Source organism: Propithecus coquereli, unplaced genomic scaffold (genome assembly GCF_000956105.1).
Source record: "Propithecus coquereli isolate 6110/MARCELLA unplaced genomic scaffold, Pcoq_1.0 Scaffold153, whole genome shotgun sequence".
NCBI lineage: Eukaryota > Metazoa > Chordata > Mammalia > Primates > Indriidae > Propithecus > Propithecus coquereli.
The window spans coordinates 7199753-7226700 of record NW_012139747.1 but is presented as its reverse complement, the minus strand read 5'-3'; the positions used below and the strand labels follow the sequence as shown (position 1 = coordinate 7226700).

General features: G+C 49.9%; 1 protein-coding gene across 2 annotated transcripts in view; it reads left to right on the top strand.

The window, feature by feature from the left end:
• Positions 1–241: 241 nt before the first annotated feature.
• The window catches only part of SLC13A3 (solute carrier family 13 (sodium-dependent dicarboxylate transporter), member 3), a 67224-nt gene continuing 40517 nt past the window's right edge, over positions 242–26948 (top strand). For both annotated transcript variants that reach the window (XM_012640483.1, XM_012640482.1), the window contains exon 1: positions 242–377. In XM_012640483.1, the coding sequence (XP_012495937.1) occupies positions 267–377 (111 nt within the window). In that variant the 5' untranslated portion in view covers positions 242–266. The remainder of the gene's footprint in view (positions 378–26948) is intronic.

Sequence of the window (26948 nt, the reverse complement as noted above, 5' to 3'; positions counted from 1 at the left end):
GAAGGCGCCAGGCTTGAACCCAAGGCCACGCTGTCCTTGGCGGGCTGGGGTCCCGCGTCCCTCGCTCTTGCGGCTAACTTTGCCCAGCTTCCCCGGGCCCCTCTCCGCCGCCCCAGGGGCGCGGGCACCACCCTGTCGTCGGGAGCAGCAGGGAGAGGGCGGGGTCCCGAGCGCGGTCGCCTCCCCGGACCCTCCCCCCGGCTTTAAGCGCGCGCCGGGCCGGGCGGGGCAGTACCCGGGGCCGGCTCGGCCGGGCGATCGCGCTGATGGCGGCGCTGGCGGCGGCGGCCAAGAAGGTGTGGAGCGTGCGGCGGCGGCTGGTGCTGCTGCTCACGCCGCTCGCGCTGCTGCCGGTGGTCTTCTTCCTCCCGCCCAAGGTAACGCTCCTCTGCCCGTGGGCCCCCGGCCCGCCCCGGCGGGACCCTCTTCTCGCCAGCCGCCGGGGTCCCGGTCTAGACAGGCTTCCCGGGACCCTCCTCTCCTCCGCTTGAACTTGCCTCGGGACGGCTGTGAACGCCGGACTCCTCTTTCCCCTCCCCGCTGCTCCTTGGAGCCTGAGTGTCACCCAGCCTCCTGGATCTTCTCGCTTAAGTGGGAATGATTTCTCTTCTGAGCTCTAACTAGGTGCTTGGTGCTGTGTTGCACATTTCGCTTGACAGTCGCAAGGAACACAAAACGAGTGCTAAACTGTGTGACCTGGGGCAAGTCCCTTAACCTCTCTGAACTTCAGTTTACTCATATGTAAAAATAGGGGTAATGATAGTGCCAACCCACAGGGTAGTGGTGAATATAAATGAGGCGTTATATGTAAATCTCCTAGAACTAAGCCTGGTACACAGTAAGTGCCTAATAAGCACTGGCTGGTCTTTTTCCGCACCCGGCCCTTCCATGATGGGGACAGCCGAGATTCCGTGAGTGCTTACCAGGGCAAGGCTTTTTGCCTTTTGGGCATCACCCACCTTATTTAATCCTTTCGATGCCCCCCAGAGGGGGAGAATTATTTACCCCATTTCCCACAGGAGAAAACCGATGCTCAGAGAGAGGAAGTGACTTGCTCAGAGTCACACAGCAAGTGACTGAGGGAATCCAATGCCGGTCTTTTCAGAATCCAGAGCCCGAGCTGTTTCCAGACTCCGGAAGAAGGTGACCCCTGTGAGATCAAAGGCTGCGGGGGGCTGGAGGGAGATGGCACTACAGTTCCCTGTGGGTCCCTCACCTGTCCCCAGCCCACCGGGCATGGTGAGCAAGCGCTAGGCTTGCGAGACAAGGCTATCTCCAGGAAGTTGCTTCCCCGTCCCTCACTGAGATATTCAACGTTCACCGAAGTAAAAGTGAAAAGAAGGTGTAATTTAGTGGTGTGTGACCCGGCACCCATCGGCTGAGACCAGGAGGAGCTGCCTGGAGGCAGGAGCCCTCCCTGGGCACAGGGAGTAGGGAGGTGGTATCAGATGGTTCTGAGGAGACTCAGAGCCAATACACAGCAAGTTCTTTAGTGGAATTATCTAAGTGATCAGACTTTCTTAACACGGAAGGGAAAAAGCACTAAATGATGGAATAAGAGGTAGGTCACCTTTTCAAACACCAGCCCATCCCGGCCACTTGCTGACTGCAGACCTTGGACCAACCTCCTTTCTTCTTTGGGTCTCAATTTTCTTCTCTGTAAAATGGAGCGATCACTGCGCTAGCTTCTGGGATTGGCGAGAGGGGTCGAGCAAGGCTTTGGGGAACACAGGCGGTGGAAGGACGGGTGGATCAGCCTTGACCGACGGTTGTCTCGGAGCCCCAGGCAGAGCTCCAGGGAAGAAGAAATGAAACACACAAGGTCTCTATCCGCAACAGGGGTTTGGATAGATTCTGCTGTTCTGGCATCTAGCAAGGGCGTGAACCCAGGAGCAGATCCGAGCGTTATAGGGCCTATTTGAGGGGGTCTCTTTAAGAGAAAGACACCGATTTACAAATACAAACTCCAATTCAGGGCTTGGGAGAGGCTCTGAAGTTTAAGTTTCATCAGCTTCGCAGGGAATTGTCTTCCATCTGTCCCCCAATGCGCACGACTGGGTGGACGGAGGAAGGGAGAGAGAACAGTGAGTGCCCGTGTGGTGCGCCCCCTGCGACTGTGCCAAGCTGATGAGGAAGGCATTTTGTCGCCTGCTTAGCTCTTTCTCTGGGCGAAGCACCGTGCTAAGAGCCTGTCAGGAGTTGCCCATATAATGTCCACGAAGACCAGGGCGGCAGCTGCTATTTGCATCCCTATTTGACAGGGGAGGAAATGGAAACTCAGCAAGGTTAGGTGACTTGCCCAAGGTCACACAGCAGGTACAAAGTCAGAATCCAGAGTCTACACTGCTAATGGCTGTACCCGGTATGCTCTCTTTAGTTATAATTCCGTAAAACCCACTTCTCGTTCCCTACAGTTCCCTCGTGGGGACCCTCTGTGTGGCTCTACCTGTCACTGCCTTTTTCAGTGGCTGATAAGCCAGGGCCTCCTCCCAGGAGGCAGATCTGGCTGCTTGGAGCTATTGGCATGCCCGAAGCCCCTTCCCCCATATAGCAATATTCATATAATTATCATTGTTATGTCCTCTGATATTAAGAACTGACATGTCTCTCAATCTAATGTACAATATGAATAAAATGCATCCTTAGAAAACATTGCGAGTTTTGTTGATCTGTGACATACATTTAAAGCAAACACAGTGGGTTTGCTATGCACACAGAGCTTCAAGACAATTCTTGTAATCTTAACCAGTCACTCCCTGTGACAGCCTCCCCAAACAAAGGCTGGTGGTGTAACCTAAAAACATGCTTGCTATGCAAATGTGGCTTCAAGACAGATGTCCTCAGCGTCCACCCCCATCCCCAGCATCGATTGCCACTTCTAAGCCTCTTCCATGTGAAAAATCTGGAGCCACCAATGCAGGTTGCATCGTACCTATGGGTTCCTAAAAACTTTTGTGAAGTTGCAGATATCCGATCAGGAAAGAAGTTGGAGATGCTTGGTCGTTTGCCATTTGCTGGGTGGTTGAGTGAGGGACAGCACCTCGTTGGGGCCTGGTTTTCCAGTCTGATGACATCCCCAGGCCGCTGCTGCTCTGATGTCCTGGGAGTCTGTGTGGTTGAGAGGGTTGGTCCTCATGCATCTGGTGACTGGTGAGCCGGTCTGCGGGGAGGCTGCAGTCAATCCACGAAGCGGATCTGGGAGGAACAATTCTTACATTATGTCGCCTGGCTCAGGAACGCTGTCAGCAGGGGTGAAAAGGAGTGGGCTGCCGCTCTGGAATGCAGTGGCTGCCATTCCCAGTGCCACCGGGGATCCTGGCCCGTGCTGTGAAGAGTGACGGAGGCTCAGGAAGGCAGGGTGCTGTCTGGGGGGCCACCTCAAAGTTTTCCAAGAATGGCCATCTTGGGGGCTGGAGGTTTGGGGAGTGGTCTTAGACAGCCAGTGGCTACAGATGGGGCTGTTATAACAGGCTTTGCAAAGAAGGACCAGCCCCGTATGTTTGCAGAGAAGTCTTGCCCCCTTTCCCATCTTGTACCCACCAGAGCAAATTAAGCTATACTGACAATCTGGCCAAGATGAGTTCTTAACAGTGGGTGCTCATAGGTGATTCTAAAGATGTTTGAGGAGGAAGAGTTTGGGGATATTCTAGGCAGCGTTGCTACAGAGTGTTGTGCAGGCTGTGCACTGCACAAGGGGTCTTGAGGAGGCAAGTGAGGCTGAACCAACCCGAATTCCACATGCCGAGCTGTGCACCCTGGCGCAGGATTGGATCCACTTGAGGAACGGCCTCTTTTTCTAAGTTGCACAAAGGTGTCACATGGGCTAGCCGCAGACTTGTTCTGGGGCGGTAATCTTTTAAGGGGATGGTAGGACACCTGTAAGATCAGAGACCCACTTTCTTGCCTTTGCCTAATCATGGGCAGGTGGGTGACCAGGAAAACAGTCCTTTCGCTCCCAGTTTGGAGGCTTTGGCATCAGAACTGGATTCTCATTCCACATACTTGCTCTGTGACTTTGGGCATGTCATTTTACTTCTCTGGGCCTCAGTTTCTTCACTTAGAATATGACCATAATATCACATTCCTTCCTGGTTGTGTTTGGGCTCAATGAAATAACACATTATGCCTGCACTATAAATTCGTACTTTTTTACTCAATGCCCAAGGTATATTTTAGCTCTCCCAATTTGCAGATGAGAAAACTGAGGCTCAGAGAAGCTAAATGATGGAAAGAATATGGGCCTTAGAACTGGGTACACCTAGGTTTGGGTCTTGGCTTTGAAACCATAAAAGAGGGGACCCTGGGTTGCAGACTTTGAATTTCTGAGCCTCGGTTTCCTCGTTCATGATGTGGGGAGGACTCACACCCTCCCAAAGGGCTGTTATGAAAATTAAGAGAAGATACAAAAGTCTGGCACAGCGTCCGGGATATAGTGGGAGTTTATAATAACAGCAATAGCCACACATTTTCCCCTGCGTTTGCCAAATGCTTTTTTATATGCTATTTACATTGTAGCTAATTTACTCTTCACACCGGCCTTAAGAAGTAGCAACAATGATCGTCCCCATTTTTTACAGATGTGGCAAGTGAGGCAAAGAGAAGTTAAGTAATGTTCCTGAGGTCACACAGCTACTAAATATTACTTTGATCGCTCTTCCCCTTCTCTTGGTCCTGGATTTTGGAAGAGAGTAGGCCAGCGTTCAGAAAGTCTTTCCCTAACAAAAGTCTCTCAGAAAACACCTGCGAGTCAATCCCTGTGGATTGAACTCGTTCTCTGGCTAGACACTACCCAGTGCTTTTAACATCTCATTGAGCCTCAGAGAGCAGAGACAGGGAATTTGCCCATGTGCACCCCAAACTGGGGTGGCATCTGGTTTGATTTCCATCATCCAGACACCACCCACTTAACTTTTGCAAGGTCTGCTCACCACTTGGTATTATTTACTTAATTACATTCCTATTATTTACCTAATGTTTTTACATTAATACCATACTGCCCTCTCCCCCCTTTTATTTATTTATTTATTTTTGAGACAGAATCTCACTGTGTTGCCCGGGCTAGAGTGTCATGGTGTCAACCTAGCTCACAGCAACCTCAAACTCCTGGGCTCAAGCGATCCTCCTGCCTCAGCCTCCCTAGTAGCTGGGACTACAGGCATGCGCCACCATGCCCGGCTAATTTTTTCTATGTACTTTTAGTTGTCCGATTAATTTCTTTGTATTTTTAGTAGAGACGGGGTCTCGCTCTTGCTCAGGCTGGTTTCTATATATTTTTAGTTGTCCGATTCATTTCTTTCTATTTTTAGTAGAGACGGGGTCTCGCTCTTGCTCAGGCTGGTTTCGAACTCCTGAGCTCAAACAATCCGCCCGTCTCTGAAGAGGTTTTATAACCTCTTCACTCCCAGAGTGCTAGGATTACAGGCGTGAGCCACCGCGCCCGGCCCTCCCCCTTTTTAAAAACCTTAAATACAATGACTGAAAAGGAGATTTTATGTTGGTACCATGTACGGAAAACCAGGATCATGAATGATGAATAGAAGAAAACTAGTAATAAATAAATATTTAATGGTTAATTCCGACTGCGCACGGCTACCTACTTGAAGCCCAGGGCCTGAGACCTGCCCTCTCTTTGTCGCAAAGGGAGGAAAATCATTAAGTGAGGCATTAAAGACAAGCCAGTACCAAACTGAGACTTTGTTTTGGAAAGGATGTGAAGGAAAAAAGAATTAGAAAGGCAGTAACCTCAAGTCTTCTGGAATTGAGCTTTTACGCCTCAAGAAGTATTGGACTTGTAGCTGGGGTCAGTGCCTTGTCTGGGGATCCGTGAGGTTGGCTGCCAGCCCCAGGGCCTCGGTTTCCTCCTCTGTATCCAGATGGCCTTCTTCCCGCCATGGTGCTTGGCCGGCTATTAAGCAAAGGAAGTCTCCGGCATGTGGTCAGCTGAACAGTGACGCACCAGAGATGTCCGGTGTCTTAATCTGCTGAATCTGTGCGTGTAACTTGCATGGAAAGAGGGGCTTTGTGGACGTGATCCACTGAAGGGGCTTGAGATGGGAGGAGCAGTGAGCATTATCCAGGTGGACCCAGTGTCATCGCGAGGCTCTTTCTAATCAGGATGCAGGAGGAGTCAGAGTCAGCAGGTGATTTGACGACGGGAGCGGAGGGAGAAAAAGCAATGGGATATGCGGCCACGAGCCAAGGAATGCAGGAGGCCCCCGGCAGCTGGGACAGGCAAGGAACGGATTCTCTCCTGCAGCTTCCAGGAGGAACCAGCTCTGCCATGTTGACCTTAGCCCAGTCAAAGTGATTTCAGACTTCTGACCTCCAAAACTGTAAAAGAATACATTTGTGTTGTTAAAAGCCATTGCATTTGGGGTAATTCGTTACAGCAATGATAGGAAATGAACACATGGCAGAACCACCCCACCAGGTTCTCCCAGGAGGGGTTTGGGGAGTTTAGCCTTATGTCTGCCTCTGAATTCCAATGTACCAATTGCCCGTCATTCACAGATGTCTCCCATCCTGGAGGCCTCTTGCTCCCTGGATGCAAAGCCTGGTTTGGTAAAAAAAAAAAGTCCAAGCTTTGGACTTACTTGGGTATGAGTTCATCTCTGGCCTCTGCCTGAAAGAGCTGCATGATTGAGAAAGCCTTCACCTCTCTGAACCTGTTTCCCCATCTGAGAAAATGGAGCTATCCTTTCCTCTTTCTTGGCAGAAACTAGAAAACACGATTATTGCAATCTCCCATACTTTTCTCCTTTCTCACTATGCTCCAGCCTCACAGGCCTTCTTTTGTTTCTTCAAACCTGCCAAGCTTGCTCCTGTCTCAGGGCCTTTGCACTTGCTGTTCCCCTGGAATGCTCTTGTGCCTGATCTTCCATGGCTGGGTCCATGGCTTAGGCCTTAGCGCCAATGGCGCCTCCTCCTAGGAGTCCTCCTTGATGAACCCCTTCTTAAGCACACTTGCTCTCCTCACCCCACGAATCACTCTCTAAAACAGCTCCCTGTTTTGTTTCCTTTGTGGCATTCATCCTGTTCTGAAAGTGTCATTCCTTTGTTCAGCACCTGCCTCTCCCACTAGGCTATGCGCAGCGTAAGGGCAGGGCCCATATCTGTCATTATTTCTGTGGCAGCCCTGGAACTCAGATCAGTGTCTGGCACACAGTAGGTGCTCAATAAGCAAGCATCGAATAAGTGAATTTGGATTTGAACCCAGCTTCTGACTTTAGAACACGCATACTTTTCTAAACCCCAGCTGCTTCCTGATTTGTGGAACGTTTGAGCAGCAATCAGCATTTCCAGCCTTTTCTTTTTTGAGCTGAGAAGACTGAGGCCCAGAGGGGATACGGAGGGACTGTGCCAGCCTCTCCCAGCCAGGTGGTCCCAGATCCCTCATCTGTGTCCCCTACATGCTTTCGCCACCAGGTTTGACCTGTCGCCCCATCCCCCAAGCAGCATGCAGACCCGCTGGCCTCAGAGCAGTTCCTCTGAGGCCCGGCCAACTTTCCACTTTCCCCGGAGCTCCTGCCAGGTGTGTAAATAGGCCGGCGGGATTCCTGGTGGTGCGGTGGGGAGCAAGATCATGTTTCCTGACCCAACTCAACAGGACAGTGCCCTCTGCACTGATGAGCAGGATTTTCTGACACCCCCAGACCTTGAAGACACAAAGTCAGCACCCTAGCTAGGGCCATAGCTGGCCGGGGCCTGGAACAAATCACACGTATGTGCCCAAACGGCTCTCTCCAGCCGAGAGGCACCAGGGCCTTGGGGAAGAGCCACGCAGACTCACATCGCCTCCTGGCAAGTCAGTTCCCTCCCCGAGCCTCAATTTCCCCCTCTGCAAAGTGGGCAAAATGAAACTCACCTACTGGGAAGACTTGAAAGCACCTGACACATAGTAGGTGCTCAATAAAGGATTGCTGCTGTGCCTATTATTTGCAAAATAGGGACACCAGGCTCTCTGTCTACTTGTCCCTGAAATTCATATGAGGAAGGGTGGCCAGTGGAGATGAGCCTTGGTGATGGGGGGTGGGGCCCACACACAGAACAGAGCAGCGAGCCCCAGCCAGAAAAAGACATCAGAGAAGGCCAGGGAGGCCCCCACGCCCCAACCCTGCCAGCCAGCCTGGGGGGTCCCTCCCCCCAACTTTTGCTCTAGTCCCCTTCAGGGGACCTCATCAGCAGTCTGGGCTGAGAGGGGGATTTGATGTCAACTGTATTAAGCATCCCCATGGGCAAGTGCTGGTCCCCGGGAGGTTGCAGGAAGTGAACTCAAGCTTGTTGATGTCCTGGGCCACATGCCTTCTTCATGCTGTCTTCTCTGTCCCCCAAGAGACCTCATGAGGACCACAGCCAATGCCTCTCTAGCACCTGCCAGGTGCCAGGCATGGTTCTAAGCGCTCGAGGTATGCTCGTTAGCTCATTTATACTCATCGCAGCTCGTGGGGCAGGTGTGCAGGTGAAGAAATCGAGGCACTGAGTGGTTCAGCCACCTGCCGAAGCTCCCACGGCTGGGAAGCAGCGGAGGTGAGACTCAAACCTCAGCATTCTGGCTCCAGAGTCTGTGTTCTCAGCCACGCTGTCTGACCCAGGGTGAGGACCCATTTTTCAGATGAGGAGGTCAAGACTCGGAGCTGAAGCCACTAGCCTAGCATCTCAGAGCCAACAAATGAGTAGTGGGGCTGGCGTCTGAGCCCAGGTCTGCCTTGTTGAGAACCCATACTCCTTCCTGGTTCAGTGGAGGCCAAGGGGAAGGGAGCGATTGTGTTCGATGGAGCAGAGGACATCAAGGAAGGCTTCCCAGAGGAGAGACGTGTCATTCAGACACTGGAGCAGGAGTGGGGAAGGCTCAGAGAGCTCTCTGAAGCTTGGATGTTATGGAGAGAAGAACTAACATAGTAGTTAATTAGGTCAAGTAGGGTGGGTAAGAGCTTGGGCTCAGCTGCTTGGGTTCAAATCTTGGCTTTTTAACCAACTGTGTGACCTTGGGCCAGCTTCTTAACCTCTTTGTGCCTCAGTTTCATCTGTAAAATAGGTATGATAATAACAGCTGATGCTTGTAAAGAGCTCAAGAAACTTTGACCACCTTCATGGACAGAGCACCCGCTGTGTCTCGGGCTCTAAGGAGATGCTTTACATCAGTGGTGCTCAAGCAAATTTGCTCCCAGGCGGCATTTGGCAAAGTCTGGAGGCAATTGGATTGTCACAACTGGGGTGGGGTGCTATGGCAGCTAGGGGCCAGGGATGCTGTGGGACCCCCACAACAGAGAATTCTCAGGCCCCAACTGCCAACGGTGCCAAGGCTGAGAATCCTGCCCTAAATGCATTAGTTCCTTTGATCTCCTGACAACCCTTCTCAGCAAAAGGGTCCCATTTTGATGATGAGGAAACTGAGGCCAGAGAGGGGAGTGCTTGCCTGTGGGCATGCAGCCTGGCAGGGCGCTCCAGGTGTGACAAAAGCTCTCCTGGCCCCCAGGCCCTCTCAGAGTTGGATGGCGCTGCCGGTCCCCTGGGGAAATGACAGTGGAAGCCCTTGTTCGTCCCCTCGTCCCCTCACCTTCCCATACTGCCTGCACCTCTCTCTCTTGACAAGTTGAAAGCTGGCTCTGGGGGCCTGAGGATGAGGGGCGGAGTGAAGGAAAATTCTTCTTGCTTCTTTTAACACTTTCGTGCCCACTGTAGCCCCCTCGGCCTTCTCTGGAAAGGGCTGGAACCAGTCAGCAAAAGCCCTGGTGGCCGAGTCCAGAAACAGAGGTGTAGGTGGTTTACTGGGAAGCGAGGCCTGCTCTGCCAGTGTCTGGGACCATGGGCTGTTAGGCCTGGGGGAGCCCTGCCGGAGGCCCAGCTCCCACCTCCTATTGGGGAGCTTGGGGGGGCTGAGGCGTGTTCTAAGAGGACCGTCTCACCCCACTAAACCGGACGTCACTCTGGAACACCCGACTTCGTTTCCTGCTCCTGTCATTTTTCTTCCTGTGGAGCCTGCGACCCCGGACCTTGGCTTGCCTACTCTGCAAAATGGGCCTGCCTCCGCCAGGCTGGTGTGTCCCCAGAATGACTTTCTGTGGGGTGCGGGTGGGGAGGGACAGCACCGTGAGAGCGTGAACTCTAGCACTGGCCTCCTGGTTGGCAGACTTACTCTCCCGCTCCCTGGCTGTGTGACCTTGGGCAAGTTACTTAGCCTTTCTGTGCCTCAGCTCCCTCCTCTGTAAAATGAGAACACTGACAGTACCTACCTCATAAGAATGGTGTGAAGATTGGTTCGTATACCCAAAGTACTTGGGGTACACCTAGCACGTGGCAGGCGCTGGTAGATGCTTGCGATTATCGTCATTAGCAATAGTATTGCTGTTTGCACTAAAATGAGCCATGGATCTGGGGTCTGGAAGTGCTTTATGGGGGTGAGGCTTGTTCCTGAATCCTCTTGGTGTCCTCCCTCTCTCCACTGTGTGGATTCTTGGGTCCCCTGTAAAATGGAACAAAGCATCTCCTGGGGGCTGCTGGGAGGATTAAATGAGATAATGCTTCCTCAGAGAAAACCTCAGCGAGGGTTCTCTTGTCATTCTTATTCTTGGCCAGAATCCCAGATCCCCGGGGCATGAGAAGTGAGGGATGCAGACAGCGGACGCTCCTTGTCACATGGGGCTTAGAAGTGCCACAGGCCAGGCTAGGGGCAGGGCCAGCTTCCCCAACACTCCCTGCTTCCCCAGCGGTGCGGCTCCGGGGATGCCTGGGGCAGGGTGGCCCAGGGTGGGGGTGGGATGATGGTAAGTAGTAGAGAATTGGAAATGTCAAGGGGGTCACACCCCCAGCACCCAAGAAGCAGTGGGAGCACAGGATGCGGGCTTGGATGACCCAGAACGGATCCGGGTTTGGCCGAGAACTTGCTCTATGAGAGGAAGCGAGGCACTTCCCTTGTCTGTCCCACGGCCCACCTATCTCATGGGGCCGTGGCCAGGAGCCAGGGAAACCAAGAGCTTTGCAAACAGTAAAGTACCCTGCAAATAGTAAGTGCAAGTAGGGACCTCATCCCTCTTGCTCACCAGTGTACCCCAATACCAGGCACACACTAGGTGCTTAATAAACATGTCCTGAATGGATGTGGAATCGAAACGGATATTTCCTCAGGGTTCCATGTGTGCTGGGCACTCTCCACAAGTGACTACTATAGCCAATACAAAGGTATTAACTGAGCACTTACTAGGCACCAGCTACTATCCCAGGGGAGATGGCAGTGAACCCAGCAGTTAAAAGTCCTTACACTTGTGGAGCTGACATTCTAGAGGGGGAGACATAAAACAGAAAAATAAAAAAAACCTAAAAAACAACTGGCTAAACGAGTAAAATCTATAGTCTGTCACGTGAGGATAAGTGCCATGGAGAACAAAACCAGAGCAGAGGGGCAGGGAGGAGGGGATGGGGGGTACCATTTCAGAGTCAGGAAGGTTTCATCGGAAAGAGGGCATGGGAACACATAACCAGGGGACACTTTAGCAGAGACCTGAAGGAGGTGAAAGAGCAAGCCCCAAGACATCTGTAGAGGAAGAGCATTCTAGGCAGAGAAAACAGCAAGTGCAAAGGTCCTGGGGTAGGAACGTGGCAGGTGTACAAGAAACAGTACGGGATCATCCTTGGTCCTCACAGCAGCCCTTCCCAGGAGACTGACTCCTGGTCCCCTGGCACATCCCACCCCAGTGCCTCCAGGCAGGGACAATTCCAGCAGAGAAAGGCCTCCTGTTGGCACCAGCCTGTAAAGGTGAGGGAGGGGCTGTCAGGAGAAGGGGGAGGTGAAGGAGCCTGGCGTGGGGCTTCAGAGGCTCCCCTGCCCCCATTCCGTGCTGGGAGCTGAGGGAATCCCTTGGACAGATGGAGAGACTGAGGCCCACAGAGAGGAAGGAGCTGCCCAAGGTCACACAGTGAGTCAGCTTCTTTTCCCAGAACCACGTGTCTGTCCTCCTCGGGCTGGGGGAGGCCACGGGGCTCCTGTGCCCGGTGCAGCTCCCCGCACCCCACCCACCTGCCTGGCTCATGAATGTTCCGTGAGGCCTGGGCAGCCGCACGCAGGGTGTGAGCTGCCCCAGGAACACTTTTAATGAGTGGTTCCAGGAACTTGAACTTGTCACGACATCTACTAATGAGTCCAGGAGTCTAACACTCTCCACTCCGGGAAAGGGGTGGGGAGATGAGGGTGGCTGGGCCCTGAGGGCTCCTGGGGCAGGTCCCCCCTCCCCCCTCCCCCTCTCTCCTCTGACCCCTATTGAGTGTCAGGCTCCAGGGACCACAGGTGGCCCCTAACTGCCTTCTCAGAGTGTTTTCAGGCGTGGGAGAAGGTCGGGAGGAGCCCTGGTTGGAAATAAGAGACGTGACCTCTGGGCTGCCTCAACTACATCCTTCTGCACCACCCTGGGCTAGTGTCCGGCTTAAGCCTCCATGCCTCAGTCTCTCCTTCCAGAGAGTGGGCACACTACAAGCAGCTCCGACCAGAGAGGATGTGAAAGTGCCTGCAGAGCACTTGCTCTGAGTGTCTGTCCTTTCGTGTCCTCCGGTACAAGCTACCAGAGTGTGTGAGGAGCTAAAGACACAATAACAGTAAAGGACTCAAACTGGCCCCTGCACATAGTAAGTGCTCAGTAAACGCTGGCTGTTACTGACTAGGGCCCTGGGGTCAGACCCCCACAGCTTCATCCCTTGCTAGATGTGCGCACACGGACGAGAAGAAGTTGCCAAACCTCTCTGTGCCTCAGTTTTCGTTTCCAAACAGGGTCGCTGTGATGCGCAGGTAAACCAGTGTTTACCAAAGGCATGGCGCGGTGCCTCGCACGCAGTGAGCCCTCGGTACGTGGAAGCTTTGCTCTCCTAGTCTACTGTTGGCATTGAGGCGGAGTGACCTGAGCCACCCGTAAACAGCAGCTGTCACTGCCTCCTGGGGCGGTGGGTGGACTTTAGCAAGGGCGTCTGCAGAACGGTGCCTGGCATGCAGTAAGTGCTCAATGCATGGAGCTATCTTGAGTGGCAGTGGGATGGCTCCGAGGCAGTGAGGCAGGACAGGCCCCGAGCCTGGGGAAGGAATGCCCAGCGTGGCAGGGCTGTCAAAGCACGGCCACATCCATGTGCCCTCTGGTCTCCTTCCTGGCGCTCTCTGGGGGTGGCCTCATGTGCACCCCTCACTTACAGACAGAGACAGGAAAGGCCAGCTGGGCTGGGTTTGACGCCGGGACTGCGTGGATCCTCGTGGTGTTGTTTCCCGGAGCCTCAGCCGGCCTTCGTTAGCCTCCTCTTTCCAAGTGCAGGCCTCGTGCCCAGGTGATGCTTGGCCTGGGCAGAGAAGGTTTCTCTTGGGTTTTCTCTCTTCCTGCCAGGCTGGAGGAGAGGGACCCTGGGCCAGCCAGTTGAGTGCTCCAACCTCCTTTCCCTTTGGGGTCCACGTCTGTGTGGTACCTGCAATCATTACCCTCATCCCCAAATGGCACAGATGAAGGCTTACAGATCGTTGAGATGCAACTTCTAACGTAAAAGGACAAGAAATGTGCTCAAAGTAACAGAGCCCGTGAGTAGTAGATGACATATTATAGTAGATGTTAGTGTATGTATGTATATATCTCTACACACACACACACACACACACACACACACACACACACGCGCGCGCGTGCACGCACCCCGCTTATTCAGTGTCATTCCTTGATCCCAGCACCTTACTTATGTGAACTCATTTAATCCTCCCGACAATAACTCTATGAGGTTGAAATTCTTATCATCTTTATTGTCGTCGTCCCCATTTTACAGATGAGGAAACCAAGGAACAGAGTTAAGTCCTTTGTTCTAGGAAGCGGTAGAGGCAGGATTCGAACCTGGGCGCTCTGGCCCAGGACGCCAAGCTCCAAACCCATAGTTCCTCTGCTTCCTGGCATTGGGTCCAGACCTCAGCCCCCATCTCCCAGCTCCCCGTCCACCGCTCTCCCCGCCGACCCCGACAGCCCCTGCTTCTCGGGGCTGGCTGTCTCCCTGTCCTCCAGCAGTTGCCCCCCGTGGCGATTCTGCGATGCCGTTGTTTCCGTGCTGTCCACGAGCCAAGTGCGGGTCAGAGTGGGGAGGCGACATGGCCAAGGTCACACACTCCCGTCAAGAGGGTCTGAGCTGTGATGCTCCAAACCACCGCGTGGCCCTGGAGGTTCCAGCCCCGGGCGGGGCACAGTGAGGAGACGTGGTAAGGTCCGAGGCTTGGCTTCTGCTTTGCCAGAGTTCAAAGTTCAGAGCTTCACAGGTCCAGCCCTGAACGCTCTTGGGGAGCAGGCCCCTCGCAGGCAGCGGCAGGGCACCGCTGAGGGCAGCTGGGCACAGTCCTGCTCCCCAAAGGGCTGGCCAGCAGCTCTCTGCCCGACACGGGGCGGCCAGTACCCGCCAAGAGCCTGGTCACAGCCAGTGCCCTGACGACATGCCAGCTGCAGCCCGGCAGGGAGCTGGGCGGGGCGAAGAGGACAGCGGTGGCGCAGACAGTGTCCTGAAAGCCCCCACCCCGGGCCCTGGAGAACAGACCTTTCTCTTTCTTTCCTTTCCTGAGCGAAGGGGGCAAGCTTGGGGGCAGTGGGAGAAAAGTTGCCTTGTGTCTGCCTGGAAATCATTCCCTAGCTCAAAAATTAACCACCTGACACGGCATTTTCTCCTCCTCTCCTGTCCCCTCTGCAGACTTTAATCCCTGCGGTAGTGTAGTGGCTAAGCCCAAGAAGCCGGGGTTTCAAGGCTTCCTGTAAGGAAACCGGGGCCTGGAGAGTGTGTCTGGGTTGGGGCGGCGTGAGTGGGGCTGGGTTGGGACCGTGACCGACCACCCCAACCCCACGCTGCCCTCGCTCCCAACCAAGGCGAGGACTCGGTGAGCCCAGCGAGGGGCCTGGAGAGCAGGACCGAAGGAGGGCTCACTGTCAGGTTCGCCCACGTGCCTCGCCCTTCTGCCAGCCCAGCTCCCAACTCTTGCTGCCCAAGAAAGCCCAGGGCGCAGTGGTCTTCCAGTGAGCTGAGATAAAGCCAGTCCTTTTCTTGTACAACCTACCTCTGACTTGCTGTGTGACCTCAGGCAAGCCACTTTCCTTCTCTGGGCAACCATTTCCTCCATTGTACTAGGGGTTAGATTAGGCCAGGGTTTCTCAACATTGGCATTACTGACATTGACACTATTGGGAACAAATAATTCTTGACTGTGGACATGGCAGGATGTTCAGCAGCATCCTCGAGCTGTACTCACTAGATGCCACCAGTCATGACAATCAAAAATGTCCTCTGTGGCACAAAATCACCCTCTGTTGGGAACCACTGGATTAAATGATCTCAGTTTCATTCTGGCTCTCATATTTTAAGATTTAAGAACAATATTTTTGCCAGGTGTGGCGGCTCACACCTATAATTCCAACACATTGGGAGGCTGAGGTGGGAGGATCACTGGAGGCCAGGAGTTCAAGATCAGCCTGAGCAAGATAGTGAGACCCACCCCCTGTCTCTAAAGCAAATAAAAATAAAAATGAAAAATAATTAGCCAAGCGTGGTGGCACATGCCTGTAGGCCCAGCTACTTGGGAAGTTAAGGCAGGAGAATGGCTTGAGTCTAGGGGTTCAAGGCTGCAGTGAGCTATGATTGTGCCACTGCACTCCAGCCTGGGTGACAGAGTGAGACCCTGTCTCTGAGAAACAAGAAAAAGAAAAAAAAAAAAACAACCAGTATTTTTGAAGCCTAGCTTTAAGAAATTAAACTTGTATTATAATAATGTTAATATATGATTAATCATAATAAAATATAATAGCTCATATTTATTGAATATTCCCCAAGTATCAATCACTGGGTCAGTGGTTAACTTACATATTCCATAAATCCCTCTCCAAGGCAGGTACTATTACCACGTGTCTGCAGCACGCAAGGAATCGGAGAGTGAGGAGAGTTAACTAACTGGCTCGGGACCAGCAGCTGGAATGTGGAAGAAGCAGGTCTTGAATTAGGCTTGTTTCCAAAGCCCATGTTGTTTCTATTGTGCGTGTTTGTTGCAGAAAGATTAGAAAATACAGATATGCAAAAAGGAACACAGTACTCTCTGAGGACACAGTTACTAGGTGGAAGGCACTTACGGTTTCAGCTGGCAGAATAAAGACTTTTCTGTTCCATTCACTTTCCTGAAGCAGCCTGAAAACAGCTCCAAAAGGCAACAGAAAGAGAAGAAAAGGCCACGTTTGATGAAAGAGGGAAAGACCACGATCCCACTCCCAGTGTGTGCAAAAGAGCTGACCATGGCAGTGGGACGTGGAGCAAACTGCAGCGGGAAACCCAAGGTGGCACGTGCTCCTGCAGAGCGTGGGCAGGACACCGAGTTCTCCAGGAGGATTTTCCAACTCTGGGAGCGTTTCCTCACACTGGCAAAGCCCGGGCCTCGCACGTGGAGGACGGGAGAGTCCCTGAGGCGGATGTGACAGTGCAGAGTTCAGAGGAACTGAGCGAGGAGGCTCCAAGACCCTTGGTAAGAAGCAGGATGTTGGAGTGGCAGGTGGAAGAGAGACGGTGGACAGTGATCAGCTACATGGCTGGAAACCTTCTAGTTTTCTCTCTTGGTTAGTCAAAAAGACACAAATGCTAAAATAGACACCAAAAAGACCATGACCTTCTTAGGTCTCCAGCCTGCTGAGAGGGAAGGCGTGTGCCAGGGCAGTGTTGGTAAGAGGGTTCTGAGACAGCAGTGCCAGTACTTAAACACCTGTGGTCCCAGCCCCTCTCCCCACACTTTCCTCCAACAAAGAACTGATCTTAAAAAGAGGGTCCCCAATTCGCTGTTGAGCAGCCAGCATGGGACCTGCCAAAAGGTAGTATAAGAGATAATAAAAGCAACATAAAATAAAAAGGACATAAAACCATCTGATCTTTGATGAAGCAGACAACAATGTACACTGCGGGGAAAAGCCCTATTCAATAAATGGTGCTGGGAAAATTGGATAACCACATGCAAAGAATGAAATAGGACCCCACCGCTCACCACTCACAAAAATTAATTCAAGATGGATAACAGACTTAGACCTAAGGCAGGAAACCACAAGAATTCTAGAGGAAAATGTAGGAAAAACTCTTCTAGGTATCAGCCTAGGCAAAGAATTTATGAAAAAGACCCCAATGGCAATCACAGCAACAATAAAAATAAAGAAATGGGATTTGATTAAACTAAAAGCTTTTGCACAGCTAAGGACACAGTCGAAAGAGTAAATAGACAACCTACAGAACGGGAGAAATTATTTGCAAGCTACACATCCGATAAAGGGCTAATAACCAGAATTTACAAAGAACTCAAGAAAATCAGCAACGAAAAAACATACAAGTGGGCAAAAGACATGAACAGATGCTTCTCAAAAGAATAAAGACAAAATGGCCAAGAAACATGTGAAAAAACGCTCAACGTCACTAATCCTCAGGGAAATGCAAATTAAAACCACAATGAGATATCACCTTACACCAATTACAATGGCTTTTGTTAAAAGTCCAAGAACAATAGATGCTGGTGTGGATGCAGAGAGAAAGGAATGCTGACACACTGTTGGTGGGACTGCAAATTAGTACAACCTCTATGGAGAAGAGTATGGAGATTCCTCAAAGAACTAAAAGTAGTCCTACCATTTGATCCAGCAATTCCACTACTGGCTATTTACCCAAACGAAAAGAAGTCATTTTATCAAAAAGACACCTGCAGCATATTTATTGCTGCACAATTCACAATTGCAAAGATGTGGAATCAACCCAAGTGCCCACCAATTCATGAGTGGATTAATCAAATGTGGTATGTACACCACAGAGTATTACTCAGACATGAAAAAGATGAATTAATACCTTTTGCAACAATCTGGATGGAACTGGAGACCATCCTCCTAAGTGAAGTATTACAAGAATGGAAAAACAAACACCACGTGTACTCACTATTAAATTGGAGATAACCGATGAGCACAAATGTGCACAGAGGGAAGTAAAACCGAGTGGAAAGCAATCAGGAGAAAAAGGGAAAGAGGGGCAGGGAAGAAACCAACCTAATGGATACTATGAACGCTATTTGGGCGATGGGCACACCTATAGTCAAGACCCAAGCATTACAAAAATGATCATGTAACCTAAATCATTTGTACCCCCTTAATATTCTGAAATAAAAAAAAGAACAAAGAAAATAAAAAGGAAACAAAGAATAAATACTAGAAGAGTGTGTATGAAGTAGGAGAAACTATTGAACAGATATTTCTCTGTGACATATGAAAAAAATTAAAGAAATTATGACCTTCTTAAAACAAATCTCAAAATAAGAAACAAAAAGTTCAAAGAAGAGACATTAACAAGTAGAGGGAGATAAAAAAAACCAGTGCTCAGGAAGTAAGTGGAAGAGAAAAGTAAAGCCACTGTATTATCAAAGCTATATTAGAAATAGCAAAATGAGGGAATATTAAAAACATAATCAGGGACATGACATACAGGCTAAAGAAGACTGAACAAAATGAAGTGCACAAAAAGAGTAAGAAAGGGTGAGCAAAAAAATGATCGATATGGAAGACAAAGGAAATTCAACATCTGCATAATTTGTGTTCCTGAAGAAGAAAATAAAACAATATTAGAATCTTTAACAGAAGAAAATTTCTCTGAAACAAAACTAAAACATATGTGGATTGAAAGAGCTTACTGTCTCCCATAAAAAACTTACAGACGCTCAGTAACACAGAAACATATTATGGTAATGTCAATGGACTTTAAGTTTAAACAAAACACCTTATAGATATCCAGGCAAAAAATTCAAGTGAGCTGTAAGGAAGAGGAAATCAGGCTGGCCTCAAATGTCTGCAGTACCATAATTAAATATCTACTAAAATTCTCCTAAGAATTTTACAGATATATCACTTTTATATTTAGAGACTGTCTTCCTTTTAAGAATATTTTTCTTGGTTGTTGAAGTTTGGAAAATTTTTTTATTTTTTTTATTTTTTTGGGACAGAGTCTCACTCTGTTGCCCTGGCTAGAGTGAGTGCCGTGGCATCAGCCTAGCTTACAGCAACCTCAAACTCCTGGGCTCAAGTGATCCTTCTGCCTCAGCCTCCCGAGTAGCTGGGATTACAGGCATGCGCCACCATGCCCGGCTAATTTTTTCTATGTATTTTTAGTTGTTCGATTAATTTCTTTCTATTTTTAGTAGAGACGGGGTCTCGCTCTTGCTCAGGCTGGTTTCGAACTTCTGAGCTCAAACAATCAGCCCGCCTCGGCCTCCCAGAGAGCTAGGATTACAGGCGTGAGCCACCCAAATTTGGAAAATTTAATTAAAATTTATTCATAACCTCATCCCTAAGATACTTCCCTGTCAAGTACATATTTCAAAATGCCTTTATCCTAATCTATCCTAATGGGCTCCTCTGTGACGTAGACATCCCAATATCATTATTTCCAATTTGCAAATGAACAGACTCAGGCTCAGACTGTTCCATGACTTGCCCCAAGAATTCAGGAGCAAAACCCTTGGGCCTGAATTATCTGGAGTAGCTCTGTCCCATAGAACTTTCTGGGATGATAGAAATGTTCCGTATCTGCTCTGTCCAAAATGGTAGGTGGTAGTCACAGGTGGCTGCTGAGCACTTGCACGGTGGCCAGTGTCACTGAGAAACTGGAATTTTCTATTTCATTTAATTTTGATTAATTTAAAGTTAAATGCCACCCCTGGCCTGGGGCTCCTATGTTTGGACAGCTCAGCTCTAGAGAGTTCCTTGGCATTCTTTCCCCTTCGATTGCAGCTGACCATGTCAGTCTTCTCCCCAGCCCCATCCTAGTTCTTCCACAATCTGGCCTTTGGGGGTCAGATGATATTTAGGGACCAGACTTCTTGCTTGTGGCATCTGACTTCTCTGGCTGTGGTCTCTGTTAGGCCTTGCTCTTGGCTCTCCACTTCTAGAGGTTTTAGCTAAGTTGGGCTTCCGGAGGCAGAGGGGATAGGCTGGGAGCTGAATGAGTTTCACCTGGAGCTGATACTCTACCTCCCCTGGCCCCTCTCTGCAAGCTCCCCTCTCCCGGAGCGAGCCTCTGGGCAGAACAAAGTGGTGAGGCAGCAAACTGCTCAGCCTGAGTTAACCCAGAGAATGCGTCTGCAAGATCAGACACCGCTCCCAACCTCTGAACTCCAGAAGTTAAAATTCAAAGGAATGGTGCCTTGGGGTCACGTGGTATCACGCTGTTACCTTAATCTGCCCTTGAGAGATCAAAGGAAGCCTCCATTTTGCAAACACGAAGACTGAACCTCAGCGTGGCCACGTGGCTGGTCTGAGTTCACAAAACAGGGGCCCGGAGGCAGAGGTGGAACGGCATTGCTGTCGGAGGAGTAAAATCATGGATCCACCTAGACTCCCCTCCAGGTTTCTGCTACTTCAAGGGTACCCAGGACTGGGGCCATGAGCTCTGCCTGCTCTTGTTCTCTCTGTGGTCCTGAAGAAATCCATTCTTCCTCCCCAGACCTCAGTTTTTATACCTGTAAAATGGGTATTTTAAAAGGGATTTTTTTTTTTTTAATACAGGGTCTTAGGATCCCTACTAATCTGTCAACACCTTGACATTACATTCAGTGTTATATGTGTGTAAGCACTTTTCTTTTTCATTAATTACTAAAGGCATCTGTGACTCCACCAATTAAAACCACTTAGATGAGAGGTTATAAATTGGTGACTAGGAAGACCAATACGGTTAGATACCACCTGCGGATTGTTTTATTTTGGCTCACACTTTCCCTTTAATGAGCAAATATTTTAAAACTGTGAGATTTCACATAAAAGCACAAATTCAAATGTCTCTTGAAAAACAAGGAGATCTGGCACGCCGGGGCACACATTCCCCTTCACAACAATCAGAGGAGATGAGCAGCAGTTGTTGTCCTTGCGGGGGGAGTCTGTCCTCCCCACTTTACCGCAGTCCCCACCCCTCCCTATTGCCCCCATGACACTGACACCCAATGCCAGCTGTAAGTCATCATCAAGCTGGGGCACTTTTCTCCTGCCAAAATAATGGTTTTCTGCACCCCCAGCATTGTCAAAATTGCAAATCGGACTTGAGAAAATGATGTGATTTTTTTATACCAGCCCGCTTCCCTCATTGTCTCCTGCATTTGAGTGTGTAATGCCTGATTTATATCATTTATTCATGTATTTAACAGATGTCTATTGAGGCCCTAAGATAGGGGTAAACAAAGATAGACACAGGCTCTGTTTACATGGAGCTCAGGGTCTAGGGGAGGGAGAGAGATAATTAGTGAACAAACGAAAAATAAACTGCAGCTGGTGATAAGTGACAAGAACGAAGCCGGGCAATGTGGAGCAGATACGATCAACAGCATGATCAGAGAAGGAGCCCCCCGAAGAAGGGGGCCTTTGACGTGATGCTGAACAGCAAGGGGCCAGCCGGCCAGAGAGGCGGCCGGGGGTGCACCAAGGGGGTCAGGCGGCCGGAACCCGCGAGTGCAAAGACCTGGAGGTGGGACAGGCCGGCCTGTTTGATCTGAGAGTCCACCACTTAGCGTGTTACAGGCCTCCACTCTCTGTCCCCGCCTCTGTGCACCCTGGGAGGTTTGTGCTCTCTGGAAGTCAGTTCTGTCCCTAAGGCCTGGTAGGGGAGGGGGCGGGGAAGGAGGGGCAGAAGCATCTATTAATTCCCCACCAGATGTCTGGCATCAAGCTGGCAAATCTGAATCTGTTTGCCCATAGGGAGCTCAACCGGGGCAGGGAAGCTATTTAGGGTCACCCTGGCCCCGCTCCAATCCCTAACCAGCAAGGTAATAAACCACACTCTTGATCCACTTACTGCCAAAGCCCCCTGTGAGCCAACTCCTGCCATTTCCCTCGGGTCGCCGCCCCAGCGGACACATGCTGATCTGGATGGAAAGTGGCCCCTCACAAAGGACTGATGTTGACATCCTGGTAGGAGGACCCAGAGAGGGAGGAGAGAGGGGGAAGGAGAAAAAGAGAGGGAGGAGGTGGAGAGAGAGGGAAGAGAGAACGGGAGAGAGAGAAGAGAGCAGAGAGGGAGGATGCAGGCCTGCCGCTCAGCTTTTGAAAGGCAGCTCTCGCCACCGGAATTTAACAACTCATCTCCCCTCTCATTTATTTAATGTATAGAATGCATGCATTATGCAAAAGGACGCACAGGATGTCACCCTCAAAGCAGATGCATTCAAATGTTCATCACGGCTTCATTTGTAATAGCCCCAAATTGGAAACAATCCAAATGCCCACGAGCAGGAGAGCGTACTAGGAATTTGCCGCGGAATGGAATACGACTCAGCAGCGCAAAAGCACGGACCGCGGATACACGCGGCCCCGTGGATGCGTCTCACAGACGCCGCTCTGAGCAAAACAGCCGGACGCAAAAGCACGTCCTGTTGTGTAAAGTCCCGGAACAGGCAGAAGAAATCTGTGGCGACAGAAATCACAGCAGTGTTTTAGAGAAGGACGTGGGGATCCCCTGAGAGGGGCATGAGGGAACTTTCTGGGGAGATGGAAATGTCCCGTATCTTGACTGGGGCGGTGGTTATATGGGTTTATGTATTTGTCAAAACTCCATTAACTGCACACTTACAATGGATGCCTTTTATCATATGTAAATTATAGCTCGATAAAGCCAATTTTTAAAAAGTCATGTTTATTTTTCTCTCCAGCTATTGCTCTGCAACGTTTTCGGGGGTGTCGTTCTGTTCCTTGCACAAACCCCCGGCAGACATGTGCCTTTTTCTGTCACTCTGGAGAAGTAATTAAATCCTCCAGTTACTTTGATATACAAACACGGTCTCGATTCGGATATTAGAATGGTCGGCTCCAGGTGACGATGGAAAGGAGGGACTTGGTTTGGAGTGAAATCTTCTCCTCACCTCTCTGGGGTGCTCTCCGGGCTGGAATCTGGGAAGGATGAGGGACAGAGGATCCTTGTCCCCTGTGTTCCTTCTTAAGGTTCCACCTCTTCTTCCTCATGCCTGGAGCACGGTTTCTGACACCCACTGTGAGAGAAGCTGGGACAAGGAGAGGGGAGAGCGCAGGTGAGCGTGTGACAGCCACTCCCCCCAGCTTCCCTTCACAGTGGACATTTCCCTTGTGAGCATGGTAGGGGTCGGGGGACAACCCCCTTCTGGAAACACTCCACAGCCCTTCCCTTGGGGCAGATGTTTTTCTCTGGCTGTTCGCCTGCAGTCGCCGGTTTCCCACACATGGGAACTCTTTTTGGGGTCCTGCATCCCTTGGAAGCAGACTTCTCAGGCAGGATGGAAAGTGGCCCTGAGCTGAACTTCTCTCCTCAGGACCCACATCTAGTCCTTACAAACACGTGGGCTTTTCCTCCTCACATCCTTGGAATATTGGCCCAGCTGGGGTTGCTGGATAAAATACAGATGCCCAGTTCACTTTGAATTTCAGATGAATAGAGTCCTTTTTTTTGAGACAGGGTTTCACCAGGTTTTCACCAGGTAGAGTGCAGTGGTGTCATCACAGCTCACTGAAACCTCAAACTCCTGGGTTCAAGCAATCCTCCTGCCTCAGCCTCCTCCCTCCTCGGCCTCTTGAGTAGCTGGGACTACAAGTGCATGCCACCACTCCGGGCTAATTTTTTCTATTTTTGGTAGAGATGGGGTCTCACTCTTGCTCAGGGTGGTCTCAAACTCCTGACCTCAAGCAATCCTCTTGCCTCGACCTCCCAGAATGCTAGGATTACAGGCGTGAGCCACCACACCCAGCCTAGAGTCCTTTTAAAGTATAAGTATATCCCAAATATTGCATGGGAAATACTTATGCTAAAAAATCATTCTCTGCTATTTTTCCCAATGCTGATTGGACATCTGGGAACAGCCTGCTTAGCTCCTCCCCCCACTCGTATGCAAGCATAATGCCAAGAGCAGCGTGCGTGGTTTCTACTCTCATCTCCGTGACCTCTGTGACCCTGGGGTTACTTAACCACTCTGTACTTCAGTTACCTTACCGGTTAAATGGAGATAATCTTGGAACCTACCTTCATAGGGTTGTTGTGACAATGACAATCAAACTGAGGTAACACAGGTATAGTAGCTTGAGCAGTGTCTGGCACACAGCAAATTCTCAGTGGGTGTTGATTATTGTTAGTGTTATGGTGGGAGTGGGTTTTGTTGCAAGGACTTGAGCTTCCAGGTAGATTATTTTCCGGAGAAAAGGAGCCAGAACTAGCAGTTTGAGGCTCCTGGGATGGGGCATTGGGAGGGAGTGGGGTAGTTATTGAGAGCCCTGCGGGAGAGTGTGGGACAGAGATGGGACGTGATGGAGGGACCGGGGTGGCAGGAACATGCCAGGGAGCTTGCGAGAGGATCTTTTAGCCCAGGAATGTGAGCGATTTCAGGCACGCTAGAGGATAAAAGGGAATGTGGGAATTTGACAGGAGCAGCCATGGATTGTGCAGAAATACACAGCGGTCATTGACGAATGCAAACGCTGGAGTCAGCCTGCCTGGGTTCAAATCCTGTCTCTGCCTCAGCAACCGTGGGCAAGTTACCTGGCTTACCCCCTCTGCCATAGTTCTCCGCCCAGTGAAATGGAGCTGATAATACCCGCCCCAAAGTGGTGTTGTGAGAATAGAATGAGTTAATACATGCAAATGACTTGGAAATTAATTACTTGCTAATTAATTATTGGCAATCATTATACTTGGAGTCCTTTAATTGTTTAAGAGAGAAGTGTTTAAAAATTAGAACTCCCGTTTAGACTAACTCTGCGGTTTGTGACCTGCAACACCACATTGGAACTGAATTACCTGGGTCACAGCTTTGTATACAAGACTTAAATTGATGTCTTTTTATAAATCCCCCCAGAAAAGAGGGGGAGAGGAATAGCACCTCCCAGAAAAGGTTGTTGTGGGCATTGAATGAGTTACTACATGTAAGATGCTTGGAATTTAGTAGATGCTCAGACAATGTTGGTGGTCGTGGCTGTCATTTTGACTGCAATTATTCTTTTGCATAGTGACGTGAAGTGGGAAAGAAAAGGTAACTCTCGGCAGAGCTTCTCAGGGTTGAAATGTCCCAGGTGACTCTGCACGACACTGTTCCCAACCATTCCATTCTATTTCCTTTCCTTTGGATGCTCTTGTCAGGATAACCCAGGTAACAGGGTTATCTTGGCCTCATAAAATGAATTGGGAAGTGTTCACTTTCTCTCTCTTCTCTGAAAGAGCTTGAGTAAGATGATATTATTTATGCTTTCCACGTTGGGCGGGATTACTGTTGAAGCCAGCAGGGCTTGGAGACTTTTTGTGGGACCGTTTTTAATGATTGATTCTGTTTCTTTAATAGATGCTAAAATATTTAGGTTTTCCATCTCTCTTTCTGGTAGTTGAGTAAGGTATGTTTTTCAAGAAGTTTCTCTGTTTTCCCGGAGTTATCAAAGTTATTGGTATAAAGTTGTTCAAACTATCTCTTTATTATCCCTTTGATACTGTAAGATCTGGAGTCATGCCCTTTCTTTTCCTTCTTGTCATCTATTAAGTTCTGAACTTTAGAGTGTTACTAGCAGGGAGACTATATTAGCTTCTTAAATTTGTAACTTTGGTGATATTCATGAATCTCTCTCTCTCTCTCACACACACACACACACACACACACGCACACACACACACACACACACACACACACACACACACACGTGGAGCATTTCCTGTAGAGTTAGAGAAGCAAATTTGTAAGTCTCCTACTGCTGCAGAAATTTGCCCTCAGATTTAAAAGTACAATAGGCAGATAAATGGCCAAATGGCTGCTGGACAATGGGAGACTTTGCCCTTAGGCCCCTGCAAAAGTTTTCATTCCCTAAGATTTGGTTTAAGTAGTGTTTTCCCTGCTACTCCCCTTTGTCCTCTGAGCTAAGTTAGTTCCTCTCCCCAGGCGTCCCTAACTTACTCAGAGCCACACCTGCCATTGGACATGCTGCTCCGCGCTGCAGTTACCCGAGTCTGCACCCACCTTGCTACCCCCAGGCTCCGAGCTCCTCCACTCGCTCATCTCTATATCCGGCCCCCCAGCATGTCCAGCAAAGAGTAAGGGTCACAGGCCACGTACTCATCCCCTCGTTCCACGCTCACTGATGCTGGGCCCCTACAATGTGCTGGGCGTTGTGTTGGGTGCTGGGGACACAGAAGTGAACGAGACGAGACAAACAGGGCCCCTAGGCAGGGAGACAGAGAGTAAGCAGATCATTTTGAATGGATGAGTCTTTGCGGGTTACAATTTGGCAGTGTTTCCAAGATATTTTCCACGGAACACAAGGTGTGTAGGATTTTAAGGGATATTTCCATCGGTGGTCAAATGTATTTTGGAAACTTTGGGTTAAATAAAGACAAATGTGTTTACTATATGATTTGTCAGAGGCTTCAATGTGCCAATTGTGAATTTTTAGGGGAGTGGTAGGGAGAACAGTTCTTGGAAAAACTTATATCACGAGACCTGGGATGCTGTACCAGGAAGTCTGACGCAGGCATTTCTTAAGACCTCCTGGCTCAGCCTCTAGCAGCTGACTCAGCTGCCAGTTATTCTGTCGGTCGGTGTAGAATGTACTTAATGTACTTTTCTGGGTAGGAGTCACAGCTTCTTTTATTTCAGAACCACACCAAGATACAACTTGATAAAATATATATGTCTTATCTTGGCTGATTCATTTGAAAGTAACAAATGAAGATTCTAAAGACAAAGCTAACCTCTGTGATCTTTCTATTAAAAAATACATAGATTCATCTTGTATGTTCACACTAACAAATACTGGGAAACAATCAGCTGTTCTCTTTCCCTCCATCTTTCCCTTCCTCCCTTCCTTTCTCCTTTCACCCCCTTCCTCCGGTTGACATATCATGACATTCTATGTAAGGCAATCAATAGGACATAATTGATAAGAGCACATAATCTAGAATCAGACTGCTTAAGTTTGAGCCTC